The following is a 27,511-nucleotide window of genomic DNA, read 5'->3' as shown; positions in this document are numbered from 1 at the left end:
CCACAACGTTTTCAGTGGCTAACTGAAGACCTGTTTGCCGCTTTGCCCCAGAAAATCCCCAGAGGTTGCAGTGCGTGGTTTAAACGGCCTTGTCCCCCTTGCTTCCTTGAATGCCACAGAGTGCCTGAACCACATCAGGTCAGTCCAGAGCCAGGCTAGGGTCAGGAACCTCCAGTGGATCAGAACTATGGTCAGTTGCCAGTGATGAGGAGCCATGTTTGAGCAGAGGAGTTAGGCTGGAGATTGTGGAGTGGGATTCACAATGGGGAAGGGGGGTTTGCGGGAATGCTGAAGTTAAAAATTAAGCAGTGAGTTCAGTAGCTGGGTGTGGGATCAGTGTCCTGTGGTGTTCCGAGCACTCTGCAGTTAGTGGAAGCCATGTAGTTCATGATTGAAAAGTGATGGCAAATGAGATGGAAAGTGATTAGGTTCATGTTTGTCAAGGTGGGGTGGGCAATCAGTGGCTAATACTGATGGGAGGTTAGTCTGGGAGTCAGGGTCTTGAGGGGGCTAGGGAGGTAATGTGATAGGGCCAACTAAATAGTTTTCAAAGAAAGCTATCAAAGTACCTAGCTCTAAGTTGTACGTGCGGAGCTGAACCAACACCTACTGGGATCTGGTGTGAAAGCCACGTGCAAGTGGCTGCTGGGAATTACAGGCCTGTGTTGCGTGGTATTGTACCAAGCCAACATCATGCATTAAATTTAAAAAAGAAACCGCTTGAAACATTCAACAGGTCGGGCAGCATCAGTGAAGAGAGAAACACAGAGTGACATTTTATCAGAACTGATGGAAAATGAAAGTTAACCATTTATTTCTCCACAATTTTCTCCACTGATTTGCTGAGGATGTCCTAGACTTCTGGTTGTATTTCAGATTTCCAGCCACTGTAATATTGTGTTCCTCTGTACTGCAGTGTACCAGTCACATGGAGGGGCTGGAGGACAAATTGCCGAAGTCACGAACTTTATGAGTCCGTGGTTTTCAATTACAGTTGATATTTCATTCAAAGTGAGACCACAGGGTACACAAAAAGCAGGTTGTGTGATGGAATTCCTAAACACATGTTGAGTCCCAGCCCAATCAAATCCTCCCATCACGCCCATCCCAAAGCAATCATATTTTGCAAAAGCAAACTAATATGCACATTGGAAACCTGAAATACACACGGAAGATGCTGGAAACATTCAGTGCATAATTTCTTTTCACTGAGGGGTAATTGTTTAATCTCTGCTCTTTAATTGGCTTCTACTTTTGAATCTTATCTGTGCTAGCTAAGTTCAGATAGGCTTCACTTGTGCTCACAACCCCCCCCCGCAGAATCTGAGCCAACCTGATCCAGACATTGACTGGAAGTGAACAATAGAAGCACAGGAACAAACTCTTCGGCGCTCAATGTCTGTGCCAGTCATGATGCTACGTTAATGACCCATATCTCTCTATTCCTTACGTAAATACCGAAAAGCCTCTGAAATGACACAATTACCTCTGCCTTCAGTCATCGGGTCCTAGGGATGTAAGTTTTCTCAGTGTCATTAGTTTCGAACATAGAGCAGAGCAGCAAAAGAATAGTCCCTTCAGCCCACAATGTCCATTCCAAACAGAATGCCGGGTTAAACTAGTCCCAGGTGCCTATCAGAAAACCTCGTAAATCCCACTATTGTATCTGCCTCTACTGCCATCACTGGCAGTGCATTCCAGCTACCCACCCCTCTCTCTCTAAAAAAGATTATCACACATATCTGGAAGGTTCTCTGAGAAAATCTCTGGAGAATCACTCTCCGAACTGAAAATACATTGTGGTGTTATGCCCTTTGAGCACAAAGATAACAGCAGGTGATTAAATAGAGTTTCAATAGTTAGAATGTCATTGTTTACTTCAATACATTGGGTGGTGAAGGCACTGGCTCTGTAGGGTTACATCTTTACAATGGGAATGCACGTAAACTGAACTTTGTATTTCCAAACACCTATGTTGCGAATCAAGGCACCAAAATCAGCTTTTTTTAAACTATATTGAGAGGTGAATCTTTCTGCAGGCGTTAGTGTGTATTGTGCAGATATCCTTGTCCATGGTTGAAGACTGATTTTCATTCGCATTAGCTGGCTGTTACCACGGTAACTCCTGAAGAATGTCCCAAGCTTAGCAATCCCCAATACCTTCATTGCCCAACCAGCACTCAAAGTTTCACACACTTCGACATGGACAGCAAGCCTCACTGCCCAGTCAAGATAGAGCTAAAGAGATGGCACCTGATCTCCTCGTCAAACTGTTGAAGTGGGACCACTGCTTCCCACTGGTGATATTGGTGTCTGTCCAGAGAAAGACAGTGGGTGATTCTGAGGAAATCTGGGGGATGATGTGATGCTAACAAGTTGTTGAGGACTTTACTACTTATAGATTCTGACAGCATCATCATTCACCGATCCATCCACACTCAGTCCCCCATTGCCCCACATCCCCACCCATAGTCCTCCATCATACCCTCCTTCTGCTACCACTCCTCTCTAATGAAAGGCTCACACATGAGTTTTAGACTAGTGCTTTGGGAGTGAGGGATGACAGAAAGCGACTGTTTAAAATTGTGGCAAATGGTTGTCAGTAATCAGAGAGGCCAGACTTAGAACCGTTGCCTCACAGCACCAGAGACTCGGATTCAATCCTAACCTTGGCTGCTGTCTGTGTGGAGTTTCCATGTCCTCCATGTGACCACATGGGTTTCCTTCCACATTCCAAAGACATGCAGGTTCGTAGGTTAATTGGCACTGTAAATTGCCCCAAGTGTGTAGGGAGTGGATGAGAAAGTGGGATAACATAGAACTAGTCTGAATGGGTGATCAATGGTCGGCATAGACTCGGTGGGCTGAAGGGTCTATATCCATGCTGGATCTCTAAACTAAACTAAAAATCTGGCGACTAGCTAAAAAAAGGTGATGTTTGGATCTGGGGAGAAGCTGAAAATACTGAACCTATTTCTTCTGCACATATCAAATACTTGCAATTGGAGCTCCTTGAAATGAAAAGCTTCCCCAGATAGCATGATGTATTCACCATTAACCATCTCCTGTAATAACAGGTTCCACCAATGGATTCTGTGGAGGCCCTGGTACAGAATTTGTTGCAGTATGCAAGCACGGATCTGGAGAAAATTCGAGCAATATGGATGTGGATCTGTTGTCATATTGGTAAATCTGCAGTTAAATTATCTTAACAGTTCTGCAAAGGAGTTATTTGCAATAGAAATTAAATGTGCCTGAACTATCTTTACAACCATGTTTAAATGCCATCAATCTACATCTCTTTGCCAGATCCCAGAAGTGAACTCAGTGGCTTTACCTATGGGCTTCTTCCCTTCGAGTGTGTCTCAGAAGGGGATGTGCTCAGCCAGCTTTGTAACTGTCTGCCAACAACAATTTGCCTTGGGTCCATGCACCACAAGAGTCCAATCTCTTAATTACTAAAGTTGTACTTTATCGGCTAGTGCAGCAGTAGAGTTGCTGCCTCACAGCGCCAGAAACCCTGGTTCAATTCTGACTATGGGTGCAATCTGCGCGCAGTTTGTACGTTCTCCGTGTGAACGAGTGGGTTTTCTCTCGATCCTCTGGTTTCCTCCCACATTCCAAGAAAAGACATGTGGGTTTGTAGGTTAATTTGACTTCAGTAATTGCCCCAAGTGTGTAGGACATAGAACTAGTATACAGATTGATGGTTGATGTTTGACTAGATAGGCCCAGTATCTCTAAACTAAACTAAACAAAAAAACCAAGAGTAAAATATTCTTTATGGTCATAGCGTCACAGCACAGAAACAGGTCCACCAATCCTGGCCATCCATCAAATACCCATCTACACTAATCCCATTTCCCAGTACTTGGTCTGTAGCCTTCTCTAGCTTGGCGATTGAAGCATGTATCCAGATACACCTTAAATGTTGGACTTCAGAAGTGTTAACAGTCAGCTGAATAAGGGAAAAGGGTTAACGTTTCAAGTTTAAAATGGATTTTAACCAATGGTTCAATGGTCATTTTAATGGTGTTTTTATCATTACATGTGCAAATGCACAGTGAAATTATTTTCTTCCACATAGTCCAGAAAAGTATTGCCATACCTAAGCACAGTAGTACCGAGTAGCAATGTGTACTGAAATAGTCCACTCAGTCCGGGCCTCCAGCCATCGCCCTCCTTGGACGCAATGTCTCTCTCATCGCCCGATCCACCTTGTGACCCTGGGGCAACTCCTGCAGCCAACCTTGAGGGCGCGTTAGACCAGTCCCCGGTTCCCTCTCCTATGGGCTTTGCTTCTCGCCCATCACGTCTGTCATCGTTGTCATCACCGGCTCTGTCCGCCCGGTCTCTTGTCTTTAGGGGACGAGCTCGGCAGCATCTGCCCTGCAGGCCGCAATGCATCGGGTCCTTCGATCAGGGGCCGGCTCGATGACTTCTTCCCTGTAGGCAGCAAAGTGCTGGGAGCTTCCAATACTGCAATGATGTAGCATTAAGAGGAACAGGAGTAACCATACAACTTCTCCAGCCTGCTTCGTATAGTTCAAGTAGATCACCCCTGAATTTCTCCTTAACACACTGAAGGGACGTGATAGAACAGTACACAATCTTGAATGGTTTTACCAGAGTAAGTAAAGAGAAAATATTTACAACAGCAGAGCAGTTAGTAGCCAAGAAAAAGCAACAAAATAATGACAATAGGAATGATGGGTGGTGGAATGTTCATGGTTTTTGGAAAGGAAAAATAAACTTCCCTGCATGTTGTGGAGAGACGATGTGGACATGGAAATAATTGGTTGGTCCCATCAAACAATTGCCACAATAGACTCCAGTTTGTTAGAAAAAACATGAGTTTCATGGTGTAAATAACAGCAACTGGGTGACAGCTCCTCTGCTGTCTGAGGAAAAGGGAGCAGTGACTATGATTGAACATTGATCTGTGCTGGCTGGAAAGCGACTGACAGTTCCTCATTTCACCAGAACAGTGGAAGGCACCTAAGACTAATCGAGGTCTGAGTGGGGTGCAATTAAAGCTATAGGTAAGTGGAACCAGGAAAACTAATAAAAGATCACCCAGTCGCAGTTTTTGTTTCTCCCAAGTTTGCAGTACACTGTACCATTTGGAACAGTTGTCCAATTCTCCCTAACGATGCGGTGAGCATATTTACATGGCTCACAGTGATCTAAAAATAGCTTTATTTTTAAAATGCCTAAAATCTACCATCAAGTACTTCTCAACCAGCAAACAGTAAAGGGAGAACTTTCAATCCACATCTAAAACTCCATCCACATAGTCCAGAATGGACAATCGTGTTTTCAGTGTTTAAGAAGGACTGCAGCTGCTGGAAAATCGAAGGTAGACAAAAATGCAGGAGAAACTCAGCGGGTGAGGCTACGTCTATGGAGCGAAGGAAATAGGCAACGTTTTGGGTCGAAGATGGGTTTCGACCCGAAACGTTACCTATTTCCTTCGCTCCATATATGCTGCCTCATCGTGTTCTCAGGTTTTACTTGGATGCCTTTGTAAACAATTGCACAGAGAAAGTCCGCAAATGCACAAGAGAATGGACCCACCTTCTGCCTCTCCTGCTGTGAAAATAATGCTATAGATGCCTGCGGCAGTCAGGAAATATCCTTCAGTGCTGTCTATTTTGTTGGATATATGTTGTTTCTACGTACATTCCTGCTTCTACGACAGATGATTCTTGCATATTTTTATAGTATTGTAACCACCTCAGTGAAAGCATAGTCAAATAGTCAGCAGATGATAGCCAAACTATTGGAGGTTCAATGTTCCTTCCCTGGCAGTGAACTCTCCACATGCGCAAACTTTGTCCCAGTTGTGTGTTATTACATCGCGATTATTTTGCCTTCAGGTCATTCTTCCCTGTGCTGTAATAGGCTCAGTCTCCAACTCAAGGACACACCAAGCTTTCATTGGGTAATGTTTTAGATCCTGTGCCTGTCTGCCCACAGTCTCCACTCCCATGACCACCTTCTCCAGTTGCAGCTTCAGTTCCCTAATGTGGCCATTAAGGGGATGAACCTGGATGCACCTCCTGCAGATGCAGTCCTCAGGATCACCAGATGTCTTCCTATGACCCCACATCCCACAGGCCAAGCTCTCCACAGCAATAGCTTCCATCCCACCTACACCAGGCCCAAGCTACACTTTGAAACAAACAGAAAGTCCAATCCTAGATATACGGCAATCATCCTCACCGAAGCCTCCTCATACCAAAGCCGCTTGAGCCGAAGCCTCACTACCCCACTCCCACACTATCCACTCCCACTATCATTGCTTCATATAGACTTATCTTCCTTCTGTTGGTCAAATAGCCAACCGTGAGACTTGCCTTTTTAAGTTGCTACCATTCTCATTGGGAAATCCTGACAGCTGAGGACTCATTTTCACCATAGTGCCACCAACTGTGGGTTTTTGACTTTAATTTACAAAGCTAGTTTTCACAACAACCTATGGAGTGCCAATTTCTGCATGTAAGTATAGACTGCACCAAAATACCCTTGATGTATTTCAAGGAGGCTTTTCAATTTACAAAGTTTCACTGAAACTTTTTGTAGGAATGAAACCCTTTAGATAAACTAAAGAATTCCTGCAATATAACCACCCATCAAATATATTGTCTCCTGGTTTGGCTGGAGGATTCTATCACCAAACCCCCTGACAGTGAGGTGAGACCTCTTCTCATCTCGATGGTTTAATGGTGCTTTATTGTCACCTGCACTGCACAGTGAAATTATTTCTGCATAGATCACACATGCATGAGTTGCCATATGTTGGTGCCATTTATAAAAAAGTTCAAAGTCCAGTCCACATAGGTTCAATGTACTGCAACGGCTCCCGATCCACGTAAGCCCAGGCTGTTGCAGGACTTCCTCCGTCACCCTTGACCAGCGTGGCCCGTGAACTGAGATCCCTCTCCTCACCCGATTATGTCTGTGTCCTGGGAGCGCCTCTTGCATCCAACCTTGAAGACGCTGGAGGTGCCTACCAGCCTCTCCTACCAACCCACTCCTCGCATCCGTCGTCGCCAGCGGCTCCCTTCCCTTCAACTCTCTTCAGCAGAGAGGAGGACATTCCCCCACCACATAATGTGCCGCCTAGTGATAGCAACATTTCTCCCAGTGGAATGCAAACAGCCAATGTATATTTTATGTGGATATCATAATAAATATGATGATACCAATATTTCATAAGTACATTTTCTCATGTTGTAAACAGTGCTCAATGATAAACCATTGATCAACAAAAGTGTTTTCTAATCATGTTGTGAATTGTACATTGAGAAGTCTACTCAATTAGAGGTGGCATGGTCTGGGAGGATCGTGAAGCGATTGTCCCATCTATTTCAAGGGCTATTAGCTCAGAATCAGGGACATTGCCTGCTTGTGGAATCTTAGTGAGTTAATTGTCTACTGTGAATGTTAACACAAAGTGCACCCAGTTGAAATATATATATATGAATGTAAAAGTCTTATGTATTTGCTTATTCAGAGTTTACCTCTGTAAATCATAGTGATAGACATGAATTCAATGCAGTCGCTTCCAAGGTTAGGTTTGGAGTTTCGCTGTTTATCGTCCCACATTCCCCTCCTTTTTCCACCTTTCTGAAGACAAAGGTTCAGGTACCTGCTTTTTAATATTTTCAAACTTTAATTGCACTTTGCAAGTGCCGACGGATTCTGTGAAGCCACTGATGAAGCAGAATGTAGTAGACAGGGTTTCTGTGTATTTGCAGAGTATGATGTGAAGGGATATCACAACAAGGACCATTTGCATTCTGATGCTTGTGATGTTCTGAAGAGTGGAAAAGCAGTGTGTGCTGGGTACTCGGGACTCTTCTGTGAAATGTGCAGGTAAGGCGGTTTTATGTCAAACTTTTATTATTTTTCTTCAGCAGCTTCCCTGTCCAACCCTCCCCACCTTCAGCCCCAGAACTGCAAGTTGCGGCCCTGAACTTATCAGCCCCCACATTTCCATTGCCTGAATGATCCACTCCCCCAAACCCCACATCCCAATTTTGGCACAGTCCACTCCTTTTGTTCCCCTATATCCCTATACTGGGACGGTCCCCTCCTGTACCATCCCCACATTCCAGGGATGGGATGGTCCACGCCTGTTCTCCCATGCATTCCTAAGAGGCTGCCTGACCCGCTGAGGTACTCCAGCATTTTGTGTTATGCCCACATTCCAATGTTGGAATGTTTCACTTCTCTTCCATTCCCATTATCCATACTTTGTAGATGTTACGTTTTTGCTTGTTTTTTTAGTATGGAAATGGGCCCTTAGGCCCACTGAGACCCACCAACCAATAATCACCCATACACTAGTTCTATTCAACACACTAGGGGCAATTTACAGAAGCCAATAACCTGCTTCTATATATATATATATAACTTATATATAACTTTTTTTCCATTTATTATAATTTTTTTTCCATGTTTACAGAGTACTATGTTTACATATCCTGTTGTGCTGCTGCTTCCATTTTTCTATCGGAGACGTATGACATTAAAACACTCTTGACTCATGATTCCTGTATCCTGACAACATTCCGGCAAATGTCTGTTGTCCCCCTCTGCCAAGGTATGAGTCATGTTCATCCAGGTGTGGTCCGACCTGGATTCATCCAGCCAAGGCATTGCAGTCACTCTAATGAACCCCCATCTCCACAAAAGGGCACCAGTCTGTCAGCTTCTTGAATGGCCTTTTATATTCATTCTATTTTACTGATCTGGGATCATGAACCCAATATCTCACTGCATCCCATTTCATCCCATCAAGTTTCCTAATTCTAGCTATTATAGCAGGAAGACGCTGTCCTTGAATATGGTGGGACATGCTTTCAAACTATTTGTTTCTTCTGCCCGATAACAGAAGGAACAAGGGAGAATGACAGGGGTGTCAGTGGATCTTGATTGTGTTGGCAGCTTTCCTAAGGCACGGTGTGGATGGGATCGATGGGGGGGGGAGGCTAGTTTATATTATGAACTGGCCTGTGTTCATGACTACAATTTATTGCATACTTGGACAGTACATTTGCCAAACCAAGCTGTGATTATTCAGATTGGATGCTTTTTCTGAGGCATTGTAGATAATTGGTAAAGGTCATTGGAGATATGCTGAATTTCTTTAGTCTTAGTTGAGTTTAATTTAGAGATACAGTGCGGAAACAAGCCCTTCGGCCCACTAAGTCCACGCTGACCAGCCATCACCCACACACTAGTTCTATCCCACTTACAAAGGACAATTTACAGAAGCCAATTAGCCTACAAACCTGCACATCTTTGGAGTGTGGGAGGAAACCGGAGCATCCAGAGAAAACACAGGATGCAGCTACAGGAAGGACATACAAAATCCATAAAGACAGGTACAGGTGTACATAAAATAGACACAAAATGCTGGAGTAACTCAGCAGGCCAAGCAGCATCTCGAGAGTTCTCTCCTCTCCAGAGATGCTGCCTGCCTTGCTGAGTTACTCCAGCATTTTGTGTCTATCTTCGATTTAAACTAGCATCTGCAGTTCCTTCCTATACATGTGCACATGGTCAGGGGTTCGAACGCGAGTCACTGAGAAAGTAATGTTGATGTGATTTCATGGCGTAGCATCAATCTTATCTACATTACATCCACAGAATGAGTTACTCTTTTTCCCAGTGCCTGATCAGGAAAACTATCATGTTTAACCCCTAACGTGCCTGTAAATATTTCTTCTTCCATGACAGAAATCAATTATAGAAACATAGAAACATAGAAATTAGGTGCATAAGTAGGCCATTCGGCCCTTCGAGCCTGCACCGCCATTTAATATGATCATGGCTGATCATCCAACTCAGTATCCCGTACCTGCCTTCTCTCCATACCCTCTGATCCCCTTGGCCACAAGGGCCACATCTAACTCCCTCTTAAATATAGCCAATTAACTGGCCTCAACTACCCTCTGTGGCAGAGAGTTCCAGAGATTCACCACTCTCTGTGTGAAAAAGGTTCTCCTCATCTCGGTTTTAAAAGATTTCCCCCTTATCCTTAAGCTGTGACCCCTTGTCCTGGACTTCCCCAACATCGGGAACAATCTTCCTGCATCTAGCCTGCCCAACCCCTTAAGAATTTTGTAAGTTTCTATAAGATCCCCTCTCAATCTCCTAAATTCTAGAGAGTACAAACCAAGTCTATCCAGTCTCTCCTCATAAGACAGTCCCAACATCCCAGGAATCAGTCTGGTGAACCTTCTCTGCACTCCCTCCACGGCAATAATGTCCCTCCTCAGATCCGGAGACCAAAACTGCACGCAACACTCCAGGTGTGGTCTCACCAAGACCCTGTACAACTGCAGTAGAACCTCCCTGCTCCTATACTCAAATCCTCTTGCTATGAAAGCCAACATACCATTCGCTTTCTTTACTGCCTGCTGCACCTGCATGCCTACCTTCAATGACTGGTGTACCATGACACCCAGGTCTCGCTGCATCTCCCCCTTTCCCAATCGGCCACCGTTTAGATAATAATCTGCTTTCCCGTTTTTGCCACCAAAATGGATAACCTCACATTTATCCACATTAAACTGCATCTGCCAAACATTTGCCCACTCACCCAGCCTATCCAAGTCACCTTGCAGTCTCCTAGCATCCTCCTGACACCTAACACTGCCCCCCAGCTTAGTGTCATCCGCAAACATGGAGATATTGCCTTCAATTCCCTCATCCAGATCATTAATATATATTGTAAATAGCTGGGGTCCCAATACTGAGCCTTGCGGTACCCCACTAGTCACTGCCTGCCATTGTGAAAAGGACCCGTTTACTCCTACTCTTTGCTTCCTGTTTGCCAGCCAGTTCTCTATCCACATCAATACTGAACCCCCAATGCCATGTGCTTTAAGTTTGTATACTAATCTCTTATGTGGGACCCTGTCGAAAGCCTTCTGGAAGTCCAGATACACCACATCCACTGGTTCTCCCCAATCCACGCTACTAGTTACATCCTCGAAAAATTGTATAAGATTCGTCAGACGTGATTTACCTTTCGTAAATCCATGCTGACTTTGTCCAATGATTTCACCACTTTCCAAATGTGCTGCTATCCCATCTTTAATAACTGACTCTAGCAGTTTCCCCACTACCGATGTTAGGCTAACTGGTCTGTAATTCCCCGTTTTCTCTCTCCCTCCCTTCTTAAAAAGTGGGGTTACGTTTGCTACCCGCCAATCCTCTGGAACTACTCCAGAATCTAAAGAATTTTGAAAGATTATTACTAATGCATCCACTATTTCTGGAGCTACTTCCTTAAGTACTCTAGGATGCAGCCTATCTGGCCCTGGAGATTTATCGGCCTTTAATCCATTCAATTTACCCAACACCACTTCCCGACTAACCTGGATTTCACTCAATTCCTCCACCTCCTTTGACCCGCGGGCCCCTGCTATTTCCGGCAGATCATTTATGTCTTCCTTAGTGAAGACGGAACCAAAGTAGTTATTCAATTGGTCCGCCATATCCTGGTTCCCCATGATCAACACCTGTTTCTGACTGCAAGGGACCTACATTTGTTTTAACTAATCTCTTTCTTTTCACATATCTATAAAAACTTTTGCAGTCAGTTTTTATGTTCCCTGCCAGTTTTCTTTCATAATCCATTTTTCCTTTCCTAATTAAGCCCTTCGTCCTCCTCTGCTGGTCTCTGAATTTCTCCCAGTCCTCCGGTATGCTGCTTTTTCTGGCTAGTTTGTACGCATCATCCTTTGCTTTGATACTATCCCTGATTTCCCTTGTTATCCATGGATGCACTACCTTCCCTGATTTATTCTTTTGCCAAACTGGGATGAACAATTTTTGTAGTTCATCCATGCAGTCTTTAAATGCCTTCCATTGCATATCCACCGTCAACCCTTTTAGAATTAATTGCCAGTCAATCTTGGTCAATTCACGTCTCATACCCTCAAAGTTACCTTTCTTTAAGTTCAAAACCATTGTTTCTGAATTAACAATGTCACTCTCCATCCTAATGAAGAACTCAACCATATTATGGTCACTGTTGCCCAAGGGGCCACGCACAACAAGACTACTAACTAATCCTTCCTCATTACTCAATACCCAGTCTAAAATAGCCAGCTCTCTCGTTGGTTCCTCTACATGTTGATTTAGATAACTATCCCGCATACATTCCAAGAAATCCTCTTCCTCAGCACCCCTGCCAGTTTGATTCACCCAATCTATATGTAGATTGAAGTCACCCATTATAACTGCTTTGCCTTTGTCGCAAGCATTTCTAATTTCCTGTTTGATACCATCTCCAACTTCACTACTACTGTTAGGTGGCCTGTACACAACACCCACCAGCGTTTTCTGCCCCTTATTGTTTCGCAGCTCTACCCATACCGATTCCACATCCTCCAAACTAATGTCCTTCCTTTCCATTGAGTTAATCTCCTCTCTAACCAGCAACACTACCCCACCTCCTTTTCCTTTCTCTCTATCCCTCCTGAATATTGAATATCCCTGGATGTTCAGCTCCCAGCCTTGGTCACCCTGGAGCCATGTCAATCTAAAGAATCTAGATCTTTTGCACTTCAAATCAGCTAGACAAACAAATCTATAATTAAAGTGACTCTGTTACTATCAAAGAAACTAACAAATATGTCGTAAGCTGGAAGCCATACCAAGAGAAAGGTATTAATCAATTTTGTTTACATTTCATTTTGGAGCCCAATTGGCCCTAAAGATTGTCCTCTCCACCTGTTTTCTCCTTGGTGCATTGATATCAAGATTTAGTGAACAGTCTTTGATGATTGTAGGATCTTTGTGGAGCCATCCCCAGTATCCATAACCCTCCTGCAATCCTACACCCATCAACATTGCCTGCCACCCTTTATGTGCCTGATCCCACGTGCCTTTACCCTAACCAAGCACATGTTCATTTGGACATTAATATGACTGGAAGAGATCACAGCTTTTAATGCAGAAGTTAATCACAACTTGAAGTGGTTGCTGATCAAATGTGTATTAACCACCAACAAATTAGTTTTGCAGATATACAGTGTACTGAAATCGCAGGATACTCCAAAGGCTATAATTACGAAGTTGGGAAGAAGTTCAAAGGGGATTCAGACCATGCCTGGAATGCCGTGTTTCTGGAGGGGAAGTGGCACCTTCTGGACAGTACCTGGGGAGCAGGCCACGTGAATGAGACCTGCACTAAGTTCACCCACAAGTAAATCCTGCTCTTCCTTTGTCATTTCCACATTGACAGAACACAAAATCATACAATATTACAAATTATACAATACTATATGTTTCACCAGGGCCTTATATTTGTAGTTTCCCTTCTTTCTCTGGGGTGCACTGGTAGGTGGTTTGTATGTGCTGGTGTGTGGTCTGTGTGTACAGGTAGATGGTCTGTGTGTACTGGTGTGTGGTCTGTGTGTGCTGGTGTGTGGTCTGTGTGTACAGGTAGATGGTCTGTGTACTGGTGTGTGGTCTGTGTGTGCTGGTGTGTGTGCTGGTGTGTGTGTGTGTGGTCTGTTTGTGCTGTGTGGTCTGTGCTTACATGTGTGGTGTCTGTGTACTAGCGAGTAGTCTGTGTGTGCTGGTGGATAGTCTGTGTGTACAGGTGTATGGTTTGTGTGTACTGTTAGGTGGATTGTGTACTGATGGGTGGTCTGTGTGTACTGGTAGGTGGATTGTGTACTGGTGAGTAGTCTCTATACTGGTAGATAGTTTGTGTGTAGCATGGCAGGGCTGGTGAGGTCACACTTATTGTCTCTACTGAAGACCAACAACAACTAGAATGGGTGCTGACTCCAGTTAGATCATCTCGTCACACACGTGGCTCATTTACATGTTGACTTACAAATATACCGCGCTACTCTCCCTGTTTGAGAGATTGATCTAGGTCTGGAAAACTACATCACAACTGACCTGCACTGCTGGCTGTTTCTCAGATTTCTGTTTTATAATTGTGCGAGAGAATAGTTAGTTTACCTTTAAGAGTGATGGTGAACTGTTTAATGGAAGATGTGGCCTCACTTGTAAAGGACACACAAAGTGACTTGAAGATCTCACACAGACATTCTGAACCCACCAGACAGCAACATTAACTGGCACCGTTCTGCAAGGCTTCTCTGGGATTTAATTTATATCAGCCTAAGAAATGCTGGCTTTCTATTACAGGTATGTTGAGTTTTATTTCTTCACACATCCGACACTCTTCATCAATAATCATTTCCCTATGGAGGAAAAGTGGCAGCTGATTTCCCCGAGGATTTCCCTCAAGATATTTGAAAACATGGTGTTCAGGACAGGAGATTTCTTTGAAATGGGTCTGAAGTACATCCACCCAGACGTGCAGGTGATATCCACAGGTACAGTGACAGAATGTGATGACTTTAAACATTTTAGGATTGTTTAATATGGACAAGAAATCATTAGAAAGTAAAAGTGAATGATAGTGTGAGAGAGACCAAGTTGGTGCAAAAGAAACGACCAGATACAGAGAAATGCAGAGACAGAGACACAGAAAATAGAGAGACAGACTCTCAGACAGAGAGGTGCAGAGACAGACACATAGACACAGAGACAGAGCAACACAGACAACAGGGACAGAGATACACAACAACAGAGGCACAGATACAGAGGTACAGAGAAAGAGAAGCAGTCATAAACATAGACACAGGGCGAAATACTGTGAAACAGAGATAGTACGGCATAGAGACAGATGCACAGAAACTGAGACATTGACACAGAGACAGATAGATGAGGAATCAAAGAGACACAGAGACAGTGTGGCATAGACAAAGAATCAAGGATGCTGAGATAGATGAAACGAGACAGAGAAATAAAGAGAGTGAGCCATAAAGACACAGAGACCATGGTAGACGATAACTTAAAATATTTTTGGATTCATGGTACATTGTAGGAAAGGTTTAAAGAAATATGGGCCAAATGCGACAAAATGGGACTAGCTAGATGGGCATCATGTACGAGGCAGGTCGAAGGGTCTGTTTTACATGCTATATTACTCTGACACAGAGACAGGGACAGGTAAAAAGAGACAGAGAGACACAAAAAAGATATGGGATTAGAGGCAATGGGTCACAGAGATAAAAATACTCAGATACACAGAATAGAGATACAAGATGTTACACGTTGACAGGGAGACAGGGGGCTGGTAGAATGTACATGGGAGAGCATAAGAATGTACTTATTCAAGCATGAGGGAATTGAGAGAAAAACAAAGGGATTCGGATGGGAAGACAGAGATATGTGTAGAAGTTCTGTGAATCAGCAGAAGACAAAATCAGCATCAATGGCATTTACAAACACATCACAATATGGCACAATTGTGCCAGAAGGTCATTCAATTCATCAGAAATACAAATTTGTATTCTGTCTCACCAAGAATTGGAGCATAAGGGTTTAGCCTATTTACAATAGGACCAATTGAAGAAGTTTGCTGTGAGTTGCTTGAGGGGCTGGGAGTGCACAAGATCTTCATGAAAGGTTTGCCGAATTAACAGAAACGATTGAGGAAGCTTGGGGAGTAGCCCATGAACTATGTTACTATTTCAATGTCCATTTCTAGGAAATACCAGACCGCATGTTATACAAATGCAGCTTACCAATACATCAATTGAATGACAGTCTGAGTAGAAAAAGACTGTTGTTCTATTATACCAATTTCAACTGCATGACTTCCCAAAGTCAATAGAATAGTCATGTTATAATTTAGGAAACACACCTGCCAGTTTACACACAGCTAGATACCAGAAGCAGAGATGAAATTAATGGCCAGATAATCAAAGCGATGTTAATAGAGGCATAATTATTCTGAGGGACACTTGAGGAAGATCTTTAAAACACTGCCATGTCATTTTTCATGGTGCTGAGAAGAGAGAGTCAAGTTTGTGTTTTATCCAAGAAACCATTTTCTTTTCACTCAACTCCATTGGAAATGCCAGCATGAAGTTTGTGTTAGGTGCAAGACAAGATGACCTTGAACCAAGGGTACTGGGAAATCTCCAGGATCTAACCCTGATCTTTAGCTTTAATCATCCAAATTGGGGTTTAAATGTCGCATCAAACAATCTGCTGAAGGAACAGAGCGAGTCAGACAGCAGATTGAATCAGGGGAAATGGGCAGATGAAGTTTCAGGTCGGGACTTTTGTTTGGACTGAAAGAGGAGAGGGGTTTGAGGGAAGGACAGATATAGTGACAGGCTGAGAGTTGCTAAGTGGAGACAAAGGACTGCAGATAATGGAATCTGACTGGAAAGTAAGGTGAAGCATGGAACTAAATTAGGAAGAAAGATGGACAGATGGGAATAGTGGGGGCAGTGGAAACAATGCCTGGGTGATGAAGAAGTAGAGTGGTTGGGAGAGGGAAGGCAGTGTGTGAGAGGACCTGGGAACATCAGAAGTGAGGAAGGGACCGAGGGGGGACCGAGGTTACCTGAAATTGGAGAATTCAGTATTCATACCATAAAGTTGTGGAATAGTCTGGTGGAATGTGAGGTGCTGTTCTAGTTTGTGCTAAGTCTCTAGTTATTCACTCTGGCAGAGGAGGAGGCAAGAGACAGATAGGTTAGTGCAGGATTGGCAACGGTTCCAGATGGCCCTGGGGTAACAATTGGTCAGAATGGTCCAGTCTAGAGCTGTTGGCTTCTAGTTATCTAGACAAAACCTTTCTTCACTCTCAATTTGTCCATTATCTCTGCATCCATTGCCAAGATGAGGATTTCCACTCCTTCGGGCCGCCGACCTGCGATTCCCGCACATTAACACTATTCTACGTACGCTAGGGACAATTTACAATTTTACCAAGCAGTAAAACCCACGCAGGTCACGGGGAGAATGTACAGACTCCGTACAGACAGCATCCGTAGTCAGGATCGAACCCGCATCTCTGGCACTGCTCGGCAGCGACTCTATCGTTGCACCACCAGAGGGAGCGATGGTGGGTAGAAGGGAACAGATGAGAGGGTACCATGGGAGGGTGTCGAGTACACCGCGTTTCTTATGAAGAGTTAGCGAAACTCAGCGGAAAAGCAGGAATAAACCCCCGCAGAAAAACAGAAGGAAGTTGGTCAAATTGGACACGTTTAACTGATTGTAATTGTTCTCTAACAGTGAACGGAAGAGTTATCATCAACATAGAGGGCCGTTCCCCAACTTTGTTCATGTACAATCTCGACGACAGGAAGGACTGCGCTATCATCATCTTGACCAAGTACGGAATGAAGCTGGAGGTTCTGCCGCAGAAGGTGGGGAACCACAAGTTAAAAATCTATGCAAAACTCTGGGATTCGGAAGAGGAGACGTATTCCTTTATTTGCGCATATCTAGTCAGATGCGATTTGATTGATGAAAATTTCAAGCTGCCAAAGTCGTTTCATAACCCCATGGGTCCCAGCTGGCTTACAGAGACCAAGGGGCTTCTGCAGCCATCTCACCCTGAGCCCTTGATTTACTGTGAGGACGGCAGGTGTGCGATCAGGTTCATGGTGAACATGGAGCTGAGCTTCGCCAGCAAGCTGTCCGGTGATGACGTCCGGCTGTCAGACGAGGTCATGAAGAGCCACGTCTTCAAGACTCAGTCCGGCAACTGGGTGGAGTTTAAGATCCAGCTCCCTCAGTCGGGCCTCTATGTCTTTGCGATCTTCGCAAAGGAGAAGAACAGCCGCAGCCCCACCCACGACCACATTTGCGAATACCTGATCTCCTGCACCAACAAGAATGTCCACTTGTCCAGCTTCCCCAAGATCTTCAGCTCCTGGACAGACGGCTGTGAGCTGGTGGAGCCTCTCTCCGGCACACTGCCCCCTAACCAGCTGATCAAATTCAAGTTTAAGATCCCCCATGTGAGGAATGTGCAGGTGTATGGTAAAGGAGCGTGTCCACTCACCATGACCCAGGAGGGCTACTGGGAGGGCATTTGCAACACGGAAGATAACAAGCACCTCAATGTGGGCGTCTCGGATAAAATGTTTGACAGCAAGTTTACATTTGCCCTTCAGTATGAAGTGGGAGGTTTAAAATAATCTGACCCCGTATTACAACCTGCCATGGATAACAAAAGCGAAGCTGAGCGGAATTAAAACCAAAAAAACACATGTAATTCATCTCAAACTCTGTTTTATGGTAATGAATATGTTTTATGCAGTGGGCTTCCCTTGACTGAGGCTTCACAAGGTGATCAAGTTAAAACTCTTCATTTAATACCCGGATCTCACAGGATGTTCAATGAAGGAAGAATTAGAAATTAAATTTGCCTTTTATGTCTTGAGCATGTCCAAAGACATGTCCAAAGAGCGAATAAATTACTTTTGACATGTTTTTAATGCCGTACTGTGGGGAACCGTAATGAACTGTGCCGTTTCATTAAAGTGTGGCGCTTGGCTTAGTGTTCAGAGTGCTACATGAGGAAATACTGAGCCGGTGTCCAATGAGGGGGCATCATAAGCAGGTAGAGGTCCGGGCCATACAGGGGGCCTGGACCAGAGTGAACGTGGGCTGTCAGATTGAAGGAGACGAGAGCTGGGAGGAGCGAGGCCACAGAGTGGACTGGGCCGCGATCTGACAGCGCAGGGACTGTGTGAACACGAAGGGCCGTCAGAGGGGGAAACAGGAGAGCGATGCAACGGTGGGGGGGCGGAGAGAGACACTGAGGGGATCAGAAGAACAGGAGGGTGAGTGAGGACGATGGGGCAACAGGAAAGTTGATGCAAGAGGGACGGTGAGGGAGAGGGATAGTACACTGGACAGTCAGCTCGGGCCTGCAAGGGTTGAGCTTTGTTGCATAGAGAACACAATGAAACTTCAATCGAGAGAACTGGAGTAGAAATGTGGAGGCAGGGATATTATGGAAGGGCAACGCTGGATTGGGGGGTATCAGAGGGAGGGATGGAGGTATGGTTAGAAGGAGGGGTAAGGTACGGGTCAGAGGAAAGGATGGGAACAGTGAACAAGGGGAAGGATGGTGTAGTCAGAGAAATGATAAAGACAGTGCACAGAGGGAGGAATAGAGAGGTAATCAGGTTTCTGAAACAACTCCACGTGCAACAAATGCATGCCTTGAGCTGTGACAAAACATGGAACAGCACAGTACTGAAACAGGCCCTTTGGCCCACGACATCTGTGCCGAACATGATGCCAAAACCAACTCTTAACTGCTTGCACATAATCCATATCCTTCCATTCCCTGCATATCCGTGCCTATCTAAGTCTCTTAAGTGTCACTGTTGTATCTGCCTCCACCACCACTCTAGGTGCAAGTTGCAGGCACTTAACACCCTCTGTGTAAAATCACTTTAAAACTATGGACTCTATGGAGCTATAGTATATGATATTTCAATCCTGGGAAAAAAGGTTCCGACTGCCTACTCTGAATGAATGAGTGAATGAATATGTTTATTGGCCAAGTATGTACACATACAAGGAATTTGCCTTGGTGCTCCGTTCGCAAGTAACAACACGACATACAGTAAACCATTAAGAAAAAAACATAAACCATTAAGAATAAAACATTATAGTTTAAACATGTGAATGAAATAAAATCCCACTACAGGCTACAGACTTTTGGTTATTGAGTAGAGCTATTGCACGTGGAAAAAAGCTGTTTTTATGTCTGGCTGAGGCAGCTTTGACAGTCCGGAGTCGCCTTCCAGAGGGAAGTGCTTCAAAGAGTTTGTGGCCAGGGTGAGAGGGGTCAGAGATGATCTTACCTGCTCACTTTCTGGCCCTTGCAGTGTACAGTTCGTCAATGGGGGGGGGGAAGGTTGCAGCCAATAACCTTCTCAACTGATTGAACGATTCGCGGCAGCCTCTGGGTGCCGTGCTTGGTGGTTGAGCCAAACCAGACCATGATGGAGAAGGTGAGGACAGACTCTACGATAGCCGTGTAGAATTGGACCATCATTGCTTGTGGCAGATTGTGTTTCCTCAGCTGCCACAGGATGTACATCCTCCGTTCGGCCTCTTTGACTGTGGAGTCGATGGTGGCCTCCCATTTGAGGTCCTTGGAGATGATGGTTCCAAGGAACTTAAAAGACTCCACAGTTGTGACTGTGGTGTTGTTGATGGTAGGTGGGGGCGAGGGGAGGGGGAGCTCTCTTAAAGTCTACTATCAATTCAATTGTCTTAAGAGCATTGAGCTTCAGGCTGTTACAAAGGCACCAGGATGCCAGCTGCGTCACTTCCTGTCTGTAGACAGATTCCTCCCCATCCTGGATCAGCCCAATCAGGGTTGTGTCGTCCGCAAATTTGAGAAGCTTGACAGAGCAGTCGTTGGTGTAGAGAGAGTAAAGGAGAGGGGTGAGTATCCAGCCTTGCGGTGCTCCTATGCTGAGGGTCTGCGGGTCCGAGATGTGCTTTCCCAGCCTCACATGCTGCTTCCTGTCTGTCAGGAAGTTGGTGATCCATTGACAGAGGTGTTCTGCAGAAGGACATCTTTGCTCCTATACTCGACTCCTCTTGTTATAAAGGCCAACACGCCATTCGCTTTCTTCACTGCCTGCTGTACCTGCATGCTTATTTTCATAGACTGATGAACAAGGACCCCCAGATCCCATTGTACTTCCCCTTTTCCCAACTTGACGCCATTTAGATAGTAACCTGCCTTCCTGTTTTTGATACCAAAGTGGATAACCTCACATTTATCCACATTAAACTTAATCTGCCATGCATCTGCCCACTCCCCCAACCTGTCCAAGTCACCCTGCATTCTGATAGCATCCTCCTCACAGTTCACACTGCCACTCAGCTTTGTGTCATCTTTTTGCAAATTATACACCTTTATAAAATCAACCATCATTTTCCTCCACTCCAAGTCCTGGCCTGCTTAATTCAAGTCAAGTCAAGTTTATTCGTCACATACGCATACGAGATGAGCAGTGAAATGAAAAGTGGCAATGCTCGCGGACTTTGTGCAAAATGACAAACAAACAAACAACCAAACAGAATCACATATTCTTTACATATTAAATATTGTGGGCGGAGGGAAAAAAACGGCAATTTTAAAAAAAAGCAGTAGAGTGATACAGTAAAAGTTAGTCCCTGGTGAGATAGGAGTTTACAGTCCTAATGGCCTCTGGGAAGAAACTCCTTCTCAACCTCTCCGTTCTCACAGCGTGGCAACGGAGGCGTTTGCCTGATCGTAGCAGCTGGAACAGTCTGTTGCAGGGGTGGAAGGGATCTCCCATGATTTTATTGGCTCTGGAGTTGCACCTCCTGATGTATAGTTCCTGCAGGGGGGCGAGTGAAGTTCCCAAAAATGCGTTCGGCCAAACGCACTACTCTCTGCAGAGCCTTCTTGTCCTGGGCAGAGCAATTCCCAAACCAGATTGTAATATTTCTGGACAAGTTGCTTTCCACAGCCGCTGAGTAGAAGCACTGGAGGATCCTCGGAGACACTCTGAATTTCCTCAACCTCTCCCTATAGCTAAGGCCCTTGAGTCCTGGCAATATCCTTGTAAATATTCTCTGCACCCTTTCCAGCTTAATATCTTTCCTATAACAGGGTGAGCAAAAGTGAACACAGTTGCCTCACTAACGTCTTCTACAACGTAGCATGATTTCCCAACATCACTCAATACTTTGACTGATGAACGCCAATGCGCCGAAAGTTATATTGACCACCCTATCTACCTGTGATGCCCTGACTATGTACCTGCACTCGTAAATCTCTGTTCCACAACACTCCGCAGAGCCCTGCCATTCACTGTGTAGATCCTGCCCTGGTTTGACTTCCCAAAATGCAGCACCCCACATTTCTCTGTCTTAAACTCCATCAACTATTCCTCAGCCCAACTATCTTCACTATACACAATACCGTTCACTTTAGTGTCATCTGTAAACTTACTAATCATGCCTTGTATGTCATTGATATTGATGACAAACAGCAATGGGTCCAGCACTGGCACACCACTAGTCACAGACCTCATTTCCAGAAAACAACTTTCCACCATCACCCTCTGCTTCTTTCTTTGAATCTTGTAAATTATTTTCAAATCACACACCGCCCTGACTTGTAAATATATCATCGTTCCTCGAACGTTGACGGCTCCACATCTTGGAACTTCCTGTCCTGGGCTGCACAATGGCACAGCGGTCGAGCTTCTGCTTTTATTTGACATCTGTAAATTACCCCTAATGTCTAGGAGCGAAACTGGGATAATGTAGAACTAGCGAATGTGTTGCTGTGGACTCAGTGCGGCAGATAGCACAATGGGTAAGAGTTCGGCTGAAGGGCCTGTTCAAATCCCGCACTACTGTCTAAACTGGGCAAGACACTTCAACCTTTGCCTGTAATGGAAGGCAGGCGCGGGCACACCGCGACGCCCTGTGTCTCCCTTTCAAGGGAGATGGTAAAAATGCATTTCGTTGTCTCTGTACTGTACACTGACAATGACAATAAATTGAATCATTCATTTCATTTCATTTCAGTGGCTGAAGGGCCTGTTTCCACATTATGTCTAAAACTAAAAACTAAACCAGTGTGGAATGACTTTCACCAGAGCGACTGCCGCAGTTCAGGAGCACAGATCACCACCAAAACCACAAGGCAATTAAGGAATTAATTATAAATGATGGCATTAGAAAAAAATCATTTATATCAAACAAATACAAAAACGATCATGAGTCTGGTTTTTTCAAGGCAGCTGCTCATCATCATCTCAAGGCTAGTTAGAGATTTCTAATTGAGCAGATGCAGATCTCTCACGACTGATCCAAGGTTAGATTCCTATCTGGAGAAAATACCTGTGAACATGTCTGTGCAATTGTCAGCAAATAGAATATAATGCGATCAGCAAAATTAAAATATTGTCATTTTATACTGTTGCAGTAATACAGAATGGAACTGGTCCATTTATCCCACCACATCCACACAGATCATACTCCAATCCTGCATTAATCCCCATTTTACTTCTCTCTCATTCCCATTCACTGTCAACTCCCTCCTGTCTTCCAATTCACCTGCCACCCACAAGGACTATTTACGGAGGCCAATTCACTTTGTCATACAGGAGGTAACAAAGTTACCAGGAGGAAAATCATATGGTCACAACGAAAATACCCTAACTTTACAAAGGCAGCAAAGAAAAAGGAATCAGAGTTGACATTCTGAAAAGTAGACAATGTCTCATCCCCAACCATCCCCCAAAGATGCTTCTCACTTGCCGAGTTCCTCCAGCAGTTTAAAGCGACGGAAGAACTCGCAGTTCAAGCAGCATCTGGGGAGGAAAATACAGGGACGTTGTTTGGGTCAGGACCCTTATTTAACCATGCCCGTTTCTAGCACTCCAGCACTATGTTTTGCTTGATCCCAGCATCTGCACTCTCTTGAACAAAAAGGCAAAGTGCGGGAGTAACTCAGCGGGTCAGTCCGCATCTCTGGAGAACCTGGATAGGTGAAGTTTCGGGTCGGGATTGTTCTTCAGACCATATCTTGCTCAGTTCCAGCATCTGCTGTTCCTTGTGTCTGAAGACAGCACCCAAGGTCGAGATAAAATATGGGGTTCAGGAGCTGTAAGATAGCAGTACCGACCAGTGCTCCACTGTACCCGATGTTGGGGGAGTCCAGAACCAGGGGCCACAGTTTAAGAATAAGGAGTAAGCCATTTAGAACGGAGGCGAGGAAACACTTTTTCTCACAGAGAGTGGTGAGTCTGTGGAATTCTCTGCCTCAGAGGGCAGTGGAGGCAGGTTCTCTGGATGCCTTCAAGAGAGCTAGATAGGGCTCTCAAAAATAGCGGAGTAAGGGAATATGGGGAGAAGGCAGGAACGGGGTATTGATCGGGGATGATCAGCCATGATCACATTGAATGGCGGTGCTGGCTCGAAGGGCCGAATGGCCTGCTCCTGCACCTATTGTACCATACTTGGCAAGGTGAGAAGTTTAGAACTATTCAAATATCAATCACACAGCGTATGAACATTATATTAGTGTAAACGTGCTGTCCCTTACCAAACAAGTAGGATAAATGTTTCTTCAATTCTATATTAAATTTATTGATAAATCTTATGTAAATAAATAAAAACACATTTGCATTAGTTTCTAGTGAAATCCAACTGCATCAATACCTTTGATGTACAATACTGATTCTGTGAAAATATTTAACATGACTGAGTGAGCCCTGAGACAGGCAATAGATAAAACGATCTAAAGGCAATATAAAGTACAGACCACTATCTCCTTCCTTTACTTGCATCAAAGGACACTAGCAGAAGGGCCTGGACATCTTCATTCATCAATGCACAACAATGTAGCAAATAAATTGCACCATGATTTTAGACACAAAACATTCGCAAATTTCCCTTGCAGTTTGGATTTTCCGGTTTACATAACAAGATATCATCATCCTATGCTCAGTGCTGTGGTCATAAAATACTTCCACAATTATGGCTTGCAGCTTTGACAGTTCAAAGATGAACCCCTTGGTTTTGCACAATTCCCTGTAAATGGATACATTTAGGCATGGATTTAGGAAACTGCAGAGGGAGTTTGAAGCCCATCTCCAAATGTACACTTGCACCTGAAAGCTAGTCTCACCTTTCTGGTATAATTTTGGGTAGAGAAAACAAAAAGCAACCATATGAAACCAGGACATGGACAATGATGGCAAATTTAAACTCTAATATAGGAGGTTTAGTGCAAGGAAACAAATGGGCCAATCAAGGAGGCACAGCAATCTACACAATAGCTCCAAGTTACCCGTTATCATACCAAGCAATTTCCATTGTATGTAGCATGTAAGCTGTCCTTTGGTCAGCAGATCACACAAATTTGTCAACAGTTCTTTCACTTTCTATTTTGAGCTCATCAATATGCATGTCCAGTTGTTTTAAGAGTCGTTGTGACCTTTTATCCTCCTCTTCAAGAAACTTGGCTGCTATCGATGTGTTGGGAGATTCAATGGCTGGGCTCTGAAATAAGAGCAAAAGAGGTTTCACTAAGGTAGGCAAATCAGAGGCAATTTGGATTAATTTTATTCATGTGTACACAACCACTAATTGAAACCCTTAACAGTGGAAGGCGTTTACATCAAAATCTGTTCTTCTCCTGCAAAAGCAAATGCCCTAATGGAGATACACCTTTCTACTTCTGGAATGATGGGACAAGATGGTTCAAGGAGAACCACCAGTTTACAGAAATGTAGTCTTGGAAAGTTATTCAAGTAAAGCATGCATTTGGGAAATGTTAACTGCAGGAGTCATAAATGTATTCAAAAACTGTGTATGGACAGATTATGCAATTGTAATCTAAGGACTTCTTCCCAGCTAACAGCAATATGCATGCTTTTCAGCTATATCATCAGTACTGCCTGTCAATCAAAAGCAGACTGGCTTAGAAAAGCAATGAGATATTTGGGAAAAAGCTTGGCCTAATTTAGAAGAACCAGTAAATGACAAGGTCACTAAGATTAACTTTTACTTTTTCAGAGACATTGGCCCCTGATAGAACAAATAACTCTTGTTTTTGACACTAAGGAGGATAGCTAGTTTTAAAACATACTTTTGTTCCTTGACCAAGCTTTTGGAGCGGCACCAGGGAACACTGGCTCTTCTGAAGAAGGCTCTTGACCTGAAACGTCACCCATTTTTTCTCTCCAGAGATGCTGCCTGACCCGCTAGCATTTTATGTCTATCTCTAGTTCTTCCAAAGATCTTGAATCCAAGCTTTTAAACAGAAGTTACAGCTTTCAGGCTGAAGGACATGTGAGACTCAGTAGTTGTTTGCCGTTTTGCACTGCTATTTATATTGTATTGTATTTGTGTTTTTATTGTTGCTTTAACTGAAGTTTGTATTTTTATACTATTGCTATTTTCTCATTGCTTGGTTATTGCTTTAATATGTTTGTGCTTTAAATTTTATATTGTCTGAATGTTTTTCCTCCATCATTGATCTGAATCCTTGAAACCTGTTAGTATTCCATTACAGTGATTCAGAAACATGAGGCAGAACTGAAGGGAAATGTATATGTTATGTAAAGGTAAGGTTTGGTGCCAGAGGGTCTGTGACAGCAGGTATTAGTCGTTGGATCATATAACCCACTGCAAAGCTTCAGAGGGAAGCTGAACCAATTTCCAGAATCGACCACAGTAAATATTGCGGTATAACTCACAGCAGTGTTATCATCTGAAATGAATCTTTTACAATGATCTGCAAGGCAAATGCAATGTTAGCCTTCATTTTGAGAGGACTAGAATATACGAGTAATGCTGGGGCTGTTTAAGACACAGGTCAGGTGCCTCATTTGGAATATTGTGAGCAGCTTTAGGCCCCAAATCTGAGGAAGGATGTGTTGGCGTTGGAGAAGGTCCACAGGAGGTTTATGAGAATGATCCCAGGTTTAACGTATTGGTTTAACGTATATAGGCTCTGGGCCTGTATTCGCTGAAGTTTAGAAGAGTGAGGGGGGATCTCTGAAACCTACCGAATAATAAAAGGCTTAGATAGAGTAATAGAGTAGCTGTGGGGCGGATGAGTAGTGGGAGAGTCCAAGCCCAGAGTGCATTGCCTCAGAATAAAATGCTTCTACCTCCTTCCCAAAATCCAGCCGTGCCCTGGCAGACCCATTGTTTCTGCCTGCTCTTGCCCCGCAAAACCTATCTCCAAATATCTTAATTCCATTCTATCCTTCCTTATCCAGTCCCTTCTGCCCTACATCCAATTCACCTCAAAGCCCTTCAGCTCTTCAATAACCTTCCCCTCTATCCCCCAGGAAGGTCTCAAGACCCTCCGGTCCTTCCATGAACAGACCCCCAATCAATTTCCCTCTAATGTCACTTCCACCTGGCAGAACTTGTCCTCACCCTCAACAATTCTCTCTCTCTCACTTTCTCCAAGTTAAAGGTGTAGCTATGAGCACTTGCACGGGCCCCACCTATGTCTGCCATTTACATACCATATACTTTGACAGCCTTCCTCACGGTCTGAAACCCCAGCAATCTTGGTGTCACCTGAAAACTTACTAAAGTCGTCAAGTCTTGTACATTTCTATGATTCTATGGCCCTAGTCAACACTGATATAACAGATACAGCACGTTATATTAAAATCAGAAACCAAGTTATTCGCACTAAAAGTTGAATAACTAAGATATTGCTGACCTCAGATCAAGCAATTAAAATGTGACCCATTCTACATCTTGATCCAGTTGATGTGAATTGCAAGGTATTTCATTCAAGACAGGATTAATGTAACCTAGGAAAACTTAAACTGATTTTTTAATTAATTCTCTAGTAACTGGGTTTATCCGATATTATCTCAACTGGAATGGGCCAAGCAGTATCAAGCCAGTGAGGTAATGTGTTTGAGCAACTCATGTTCTTTCTTTGTGACTCTTTGTACATGGAAATGGTTTTATAAAATCTGCTTTCAGGCAAAGCATTGCAGATCATAAGTTTTGGGGGGCACATTTTCCTCAACTTCACTTGCTTTTTCTGACAATGTTTATCATCTAGTCAACAGAATTAGGTTGCAGTCAAAGCTCATAA

General features: G+C 44.0%; 2 protein-coding genes across 13 annotated transcripts in view; one reads left to right on the top strand and one right to left on the bottom strand.

Annotated features, from left to right (window-relative positions):
- ky (kyphoscoliosis peptidase) overlaps positions 1 to 22,219 on the top strand; it is a 152,228-nt gene extending 130,009 nt beyond the window's left edge. For all 5 annotated transcript variants that reach the window (XM_055645897.1, XM_055645901.1, XM_055645900.1 and 2 more), the window contains 5 exons: positions 3,078 to 3,186; positions 7,764 to 7,881; positions 13,043 to 13,231; positions 14,191 to 14,381; positions 17,146 to 22,219. In XM_055645897.1, coding sequence (XP_055501872.1) covers positions 3,078 to 3,186; positions 7,764 to 7,881; positions 13,043 to 13,231; positions 14,191 to 14,381; positions 17,146 to 18,056 — 1,518 coding nt within the window. In that variant the 3' untranslated portion in view covers positions 18,057 to 22,219. The remainder of the gene's footprint in view (positions 1 to 3,077; positions 3,187 to 7,763; positions 7,882 to 13,042; positions 13,232 to 14,190; positions 14,382 to 17,145) is intronic.
- Positions 22,220 to 23,999: 1,780 nt separating this feature from the next.
- The window catches only part of cep63 (centrosomal protein 63), a 45,242-nt gene continuing 41,730 nt past the window's right edge, over positions 24,000 to 27,511 (bottom strand). For all 8 annotated transcript variants that reach the window (XM_055645908.1, XM_055645909.1, XM_055645902.1 and 5 more), the window contains one exon: positions 24,000 to 24,939. In XM_055645908.1, coding sequence (XP_055501883.1) covers positions 24,790 to 24,939 — 150 coding nt within the window. In that variant the 3' untranslated portion in view covers positions 24,000 to 24,789. The remainder of the gene's footprint in view (positions 24,940 to 27,511) is intronic.

Source organism: Leucoraja erinacea, chromosome 14, assembly GCF_028641065.1.
Source record: "Leucoraja erinacea ecotype New England chromosome 14, Leri_hhj_1, whole genome shotgun sequence".
In the NCBI taxonomy this organism is placed as follows: Eukaryota; Metazoa; Chordata; class Chondrichthyes; order Rajiformes; family Rajidae; genus Leucoraja; species Leucoraja erinaceus.
The sequence above is the reverse complement of the archived record's forward strand: the minus strand, read 5'-3'. Positions and strand labels throughout refer to the sequence as shown.